The following is a 7,500-nucleotide window of genomic DNA, read 5'->3' on the forward strand; positions in this document are numbered from 1 at the left end:
CTGTTTTCTCTCTTTTTTTTTTTTTTTTTTTTTTTTTAATGGTGAGAGCATGAACACACGCTTGACGGGTAAAAGCATGGATGAATGAAATTGTAGGTCCTGGTCGTATGGTTTCAGGTGGCTGCTAAGGTTGGGAATAGGGGTGTTTGTCTTCTTGGTCACTGTTAGTGATATCTGTCATTATTTTTCATTTTGATTTATTTATTTTCTTATTAATGATGGTTCTGATTATGTAATTGTAATGATATTTAAGTCGGTTTTTATTAGTTTGTTTTCTTACTAGTGATTATGATTATTATCATAGCTATTATTGCAATTGTTACATTTTCACTCTGTTTTCCTAAGGTCTTGTTAGTTATGCCAAATCTCTTGGGTTGTATGAAATCTTTCTCTGTAAAGTGATTTGTGTTTGATTTTGTGCCAATTTGTTACCTTTTTTTTTTTCTTTTTTGAGTGCTTTGGGAGTTGCCACATTGGATCATCTGTTGCCATTTCATGTTGTCTTTTCATCTTTTTGTTACACCACCATCTATGTATTTGTCTTTATCACATAAACCTACTTCTTTGTTCATCCTCATCTCCTGCTTGGCAGCTATATCCTCAGCATCCTTCTCTTGCTGCTCTCAATTTGTCTCCCATCTGTCCTCCTTGCATCTGATATACTCATTCTTCATTCTGTGTATCTCTATTTAGTCTTAACAAATATTCTTTTTCTTCCATTCATTCTTTCTTTCCTCCTTTCTTTCTTTATCAGTACCACTGATGATAGAGCCCCACAGTATGGCCAGTCTAACTATCTTGTAAATCTTCCTTTTTTCATTCTTGCAGTTAGCCAATTCTGCTGTCCTTCTTCATCCTCCTTGCACTCTCATTTTCACCTCTCTGTCTCTACCATACTCTCCATTACTATGCACAGTGGACCCCAGGCTTCTAAACTCACCTATTACCAGTTCTACTATTTGGCCGTAGTGTTGCTCCCCCTCATTCATTTGTGCTCTCATGCGTCTATTGACTTACATTCCTCTTCTCTCCAGTGCATACTTCCATCTCTCCAGGCCCTTCTAAACGTGCTCTCTACACTCAATACAAATCAGTGTCATCTGCAAACATAATAGGCCATGAAGACTCTTGTCTGATCTTTTCAATCAATCTGTCTATCAAACAGGAGTGGACTTAGAGACAACCCTAAGGTTGGATTACACTGCACTGGTTTCCAGCTTGGTAGAAGTGAAGTAGGAGCTTTGATTGTTGGACTATAATAAAGTTTATTTAGTAAATTACCAGGAGAATTTTCTTTATTTTAAAACATTTTTCTTCTTCTTCTTCTTCTTCTTCTTATTATTATTATTATTATTATTATTCTTATTTTATTCTCTCTCTCTCTCTCTCTCTCTCTCTCTCTCTCTCTTCTCTCTCTCTCCTCTCTCTCTCTCTCTCTCTCTCTCTCTCTCTCTCTCTCTCTCCTCTCTCTCTCTCTCTCTCTCTCTCTCTCTCTCTCTCTCTCTCTCTCTCTATCTCTATCCTCTCTCTCTCTATCCTCTCTATCCCCTCTCTCTCTCTCTCTCTATCCCTCTCCCCCTCTCTCTCCCCCCTTCCCCTCTCTCCCCCACTTCCCCTCTCTCTCTCTCTCTCCTCTCTCTCTCTCTCTCTCTCTCTCTCCCTCCCTCCCTCCCTCTCTCCTCCTCTCTCTCTCTCTCCTCTCTCTCTCTTCTCCTCTCTCTCTCCTCTCCTCTCTTCTCTCTCTCTCTTCTCTCCCTCTCCTCTCCTCTCTCTCTCTCCCTCTCTCCTCTCCTTTCCTTTCCATCTCCTCCTTTCTTTCTTTCTTTCTTTCTTTCTTTCTTTCTTTCTTTCTTTCTTTCTTTCTTCCTTCCTTCCATTCCAGCTTTTCCTCATCTTTGTCATTCATCATATTTTCCTGGCCAAAAGAAAGGATAAGAGGATGCACTTTGGGGTAAGTTCTGTTAAGAAAGAAAGAGGGAAGGAAAGATAGATTTGTTGTAGGTGATGTAGATTTGTTTTTTTTACAGATGGAAAGGTATTTGGTTAGGTAGTAGTTGTCCTATTTTGTGTTTGTGTCTGTCTGTGTTTGTGTCTGTTTGTGTTTGTGTCTGTCCATTCATCAGTCTTGCTTTTTTGTTTGCGACTTGGTGTTTTACAACTTCATATGAGGATGAAGATAGTTCCGAAAACCTGCATACTTCTCAATGATTAATTTACTTACCACACTTGTATTCACACTGCATGAGCTAAACCTTTCCTTTTCATGAAACTCAGATTTTCATTTTCCTGCAAATACTCCAGGCAGATTTTGTTTCTTTGGTTGATGTGAATTTTGAGAAACACAGAGTTTGGATTGTTTTATTTTCTCTTTGCATAATGCTTGATTTTCCCTTCATTATGCTTCTTTTATTATTTTATTGTTTGATATATTTAAAGCCTGCTTCTCTCTCTCTCTTGCTTCTTCCTTTCAACTGTCTTTATTGCTATCCTTCTTATATGGCAGTTGAAAACATTGATCACAATGGACTCATAATCGCTTGACTCTTTATAGAAAATTCTTCCTTTCTGCGTTTTCTTTTTTTTCTTCTTCTTCTTTTCTGGTTAAAGCGTGTATGGTGTCTTTGAATTTTCCTCTTCTGGAATGGATTTTTTCTATAGAAAAGTGAGACTTTTCTCTCTCTCTCTTTTTTCTGGAAAATATTAAAGATTGTAATTAAATGCTTCATGTATATGTTTCACCCTTTGTTGGGAGAATGTAATTGCAGTATATTAAGAGTACAGATATTACATTATACCCAGTGTCAGATAAAACCTTTGTATTAAAGATAGGTTAAATGCAACTTCTTAGGGCCTGGATTTTTTTATGTATATATTTTTTTAAGTATATGTCATTTATTAAAGATTAGAAGAGGAGTTGTAAGTAATTATTGAAAGGAATGCAGTAGTATCATAAATGTATTAGATTGTAAATGGCCATTGGTTGTGGATGGTCTATCAAGATATGCTTCCTAACAGATGAGTCTCAAGTTCATTTTGTTAAGATATGTTAATTTTACTATGAAAACTGTGTGTTTCTATCATGATTCATATATTGTTTTGGAAGAATTGTAAACATGATAAAGAGATATACCCGAAAGGGATGTGTGTGTGTGTAAATATATATATAAATATAAATAGATATAAATATAATATAGATATAAATATAAATAGATATAAATATAAATATATATAAATATAGAATTATATAATATATATCTAAATATATAAATATAATATATAATATAATATATATATATAATAATATATATATATATTATATATATATATATATTATATATATATATATATATATATATAATATATATATATATTATATATATATATATATATAATAATACATATGAAATCAATACTATACATTTCAAATTTTTTTAACATTTCTTTTCTCTTCCACAACAGACTGAGCAGTGGCCACCAGGAGGATGGGTAGCCTCTTGGCATGTGGAGGAGAGCAGCAGAAGTCATTTGAGTGACAATGCCTCCTCCCAGAATCGTTTTCATTCGAGCTTACAATTACTCTCTGACACTAGTCTCCAGCCCAGGCTCTCACTCTCGGACCACAACACCACTTCGAGCAGTGCACAAATGGGGGAGGACTGCTACACCCCTCAGGAAAGAACATCCTGTACCTCAGCTGCTAATTCCTCTACAAATACTGCAACAACAACGTGCTGGTACGACATCATAACTTCTCTGAGCTTAACGACAACTTCTCAAACAGCAGCTGTCAGGAGTGCTCAGGGTCATGCAGCCGTTGCAAGATCTCACGACACCAACAACATTTGGCATCAACAAGACCCCTTGCTTAGCAGCACTGGGAGAAACAGTAGCAGCAGTAGCAGCAGCAGCACTGACTGTCCCCTTCAGGCCCACTACCACCAGAAATCGGGTGGGCACCAGACCAACATAGCAGATTCTCCTGGTGGGTCTGGGAACCTGGAGGACATGGGGACATCTCTGGCACCCAGAGGAGAAAGTGGCATGCAGAAGTTTTCTCCTTTGTCATTGGAATCAGCAGTTACTAGCACGAGCAGTTCCCCAGAGCAGAAGAACTGTCATGTGTCCCAGTCAACAATGGATAACCTTGACTTAAAGGACTCAAAGGTGAAAGTTCTTGAAAATAAGGAAATATTAAATCATACCTCAAGTGAAATCAATGCAAACCTCCTTGTTAATAATGTAAGTAAAGATGAAATTAGCAACATACTTCAAGTGAAAGGGGAATTATTAAAGACGTTAACAGAGGCAACCAATAAACAGTATCCAATTGATTTAGCAGTATTCACATGTGAGGACAAGAGCAAGGGTGCATTAAATAAGAACTTGGCCAAAGTTAGTTCTAAGGTTAGTAATAGTGAAAGGACCAATAGTAATGATGGCAGCACAGCAGAGGAAGGTGCAGAAGTAACCACCAAGGATGAAGGTTACTCCACCATGTCCAGTGACGTTCAGGCAGAGGTTAAGGAAAGTGTAACTATTAGTTCTGTGACAACTGTGCAAGAAGAACCTCTGACTCTTGTTCCTGTCAGTGAGAGCGGCAGTCAGGAAACTGCCAGCGTTGTGGGTGACATGTCCTTAAGTAAAGGGTCTAGTAACAAGAGTGAAAATGATTCAACAGACAAAATTAGTGTTAAGGAGAGAAAGGTATCCAATACAAATAATGAGTACTGTGATGGTCTTCGTGTTATATATGATGAAGAAGACAACAATTCAGATGTATTTTTTATACCAATTCAAGAACCAGAAAATGAGAGCTTGTATAGACATAGTTATCATGTACCATCTAATACGGAACCGAGATTGCCAGCTCGATGGTACTCAGATTCCCAGCTCTACAAAGAAAGGAGAAATGCTCAAGGTCATAAAATTGTCGCTAGTCTTGATAGACATGTGTCCGTAAAAGATCTTGCAGAGAGGACTGCCTCCACTGCAGAAGTGTTGGAAGAAGCCTGCAACACCAGGAGCTTGAAAAGATCCTCAGCGCAGGCAAGTCTCAAAAGAGCCAATCTTCGTAAAAGAGAAGAACAACCTACCTCAGGCAGCAGTGAAGAACTGTGGCCACTGGAGGACGACCACAGAAAGTATCTCTCTCCTACCTACAGCCATGCTGAGCTAGAGGACTGGTCACTTGACTTGTCATCTGAATATCTGAGTGGTGCATGTGGGGAGGGCGAAGGGAGTGAGAGTGTGGGTACGAGTGGGGCCCACCATGGATCTCTGCCGTCCATCCAGGAAGCCACGCCCGAACTTGAGGAGGACAATAACGAGTTCCTCTGGAATGGTGCTACGTACTTTAAAACTGATTTAGATTTAGACTGGTCAAGTAAAAAGGAAATGACCAAAAGCTGGCAGTTGGATCATGCGAAGGAGAATCAGATAGTAATGTCTCCTCGATCTGGGTGCTCTGACCAGCCTGCAGTGTGGTCTAGCAGTGAGCAGCTTTCATGCTGTTCCGAAGGGGTTTCAAAGTGCAGTTCCGATTTTGAAAATTTCTGTGAACAGATATGTAATTTGCCTGAACTGAAAAGGGTATCCTTTTGCAGTAGTGAGTTAGGGGGTCAGGAAGCCTCTAAAGGTGCAAGCCACGACACCTCGAGTGCGGGCGAACATGAAGAAGAACTCGCAGATGAAATGTGTATTGATACTGTTTTTACTAGAGATTTTTACCGCCTTGTTAAGTTTGAAAGCAACCGAAGTCTTGCAGCCTCATCTAAAAGTCTGGCCACTTCTGATGGACTCCTCACTATAGAGAGACTACAAGACTTGGAATCTAGTGGATCACGCAAAGAGGCATTAGCATCTGTCCTTGGTTTTATTGCAGAACAGCAGAAGTATTGCAAGGAGAGAGAAGCTCAGGATGAAAAAGTTGGCAGTAGTCACTCTAGAGATATGTTGAAGATTGCCAATGCTATTGAATGTGCTGGATCTCCTTTAGCCTCTGTTCTCTTTAGGGGAACATTTCCAAAGTCTGCACTTCGTGAAGGTACCGGTGACCATATTAAAGCCTCGGAGGAATTCTCCATGAGGACTCTACCCACAAAATCATGGAAGCAAAGTAACTCAGTGAAGAGTAAAGTTGGTCCAGCTGTTCCTGCCAAACCCAGGTCATGTTACCTTCAGGGAGGTCAACCTGGAGCTGCTACCTCTAATGTCTTACCTACAACTCCTGCCAGATGTCACCCTGCAGCCGCATCCTCATCCCTTCCAGCTGCATCAGCTGAATTGCCACCCGCTTCCCTCCCAGTCTTGCCGGCCACATCTCACCCACACCCCTCTGTGCCTTCCCGGTCATCTAGTTTGGCCCCTCTCCAAGCCATACCTGCTTGTGAAGAGGAAGTTCCTCTCTCTCCTGTCCCTACGGTGCCCATCAGGAATGCCTCGCACCCTCCTGATACAGACTCAATTCCAGAGCAGCAGATTTATTGTACGCCTTGTCCTGAAGTACCTCATCACAATCCTCCAGTACCTGACCACAATTGTGTGGACATGTCTTGTTTCCCCCCGGTGCCCCGTCGCTCATCCAGTATGGCTTTCTGTTGCAATGTCTTACCTGTACCCGAGCACAAGGTGTCCCTTAATGACCCCCCACCTGTGCCCAAGCGCATAACAAGCCGAGCCCTGCCCAAGCCTCCAGCTGTGATAACCAGCCAGGCATCGTTAAACAATGCCAATGGCACTAGCAAGAGCAGTGGTCATGAAGGCAAGCGACCTCGGAGCTTCCTGGGACTGGGAATATCCAGTCCTAAGAGGCCCCAGAGTGAACATCATGAACTGCCCAGCCTGAGTGAAAACCCAGCAGGCATGCTGGTAGAATTGCAGCGAATGGCCAAAGTGGAGGAGGAGGAAGAGGAGAAGAGACAAAGACCAAGACCTGGAGGCCTCTATGAAGCCACAAGTCCTGGTGGGTCTGTGGGCCTTGGTACTGGCTGGGTCAGGGTCCAGCCACATGTTGATCTGCAAGACCCTCAGGTAAATTAATTTTGATCAGTGGACAACCCTAGAAATTTAAACAATTTTCTATTAGAATTAAAATAATTTTCATAGATTATTTTTGGATTTGTTTTTCTGTATAGTATTGAAATATGAAATAACACTATCACCAACCTTCTAATCAGGTACCTGCTTTCAGGCTCGAGCTAATCTGTTAGATGGGATGATGGAGTCAAGTGAGGGCTGCAGCTCAGAGACAGAGGACGATGAGGGCATGGCACACCAGTATGCACAGCTCAGGTCTATGCATCGCAGTAGACGTAAGCGCAAAGGTGAGCGTTGTTGGTGATAAGATTTTTTTTTTCTGTTTTTTGTTGTGTTCAGACATTGAAATAAAAGTGGTGCAGATGCATTTTTTCTGTTTCGATTAGGGAAGGTTTTTGATGTGAAGCATTAAGCTTGAAACTAGTGGAATACTAAGCTCTATATCACCCTCATTTCCATATTGAT

The 7,500-nt window shown here is 40.7% G+C and overlaps 1 protein-coding gene across 4 annotated transcripts in view; it reads left to right on the top strand.

Moving 5' to 3' along the window:
- LOC119584574 overlaps positions 1-7,500 on the top strand; it is a gene marked incomplete at its 5' end in the record, with an annotated part of 48,907 nt that overhangs the window by 34,147 nt on the left and 7,260 nt on the right. For all 4 annotated transcript variants that reach the window (XR_005229827.1, XM_037933260.1, XM_037933261.1 and 1 more), the window contains 2 exon segments: positions 3,460-7,029; positions 7,190-7,322. Coding sequence is in view for 3 of the 4 variants with exons in the window: in XM_037933260.1 (XP_037789188.1) it covers positions 3,460-7,029; positions 7,190-7,322 (3,703 nt within the window).

Source organism: Penaeus monodon, chromosome 18 (genome assembly GCF_015228065.2).
Source record: "Penaeus monodon isolate SGIC_2016 chromosome 18, NSTDA_Pmon_1, whole genome shotgun sequence".
Lineage (NCBI taxonomy): Eukaryota > Metazoa > Arthropoda > Malacostraca > Decapoda > Penaeidae > Penaeus > Penaeus monodon.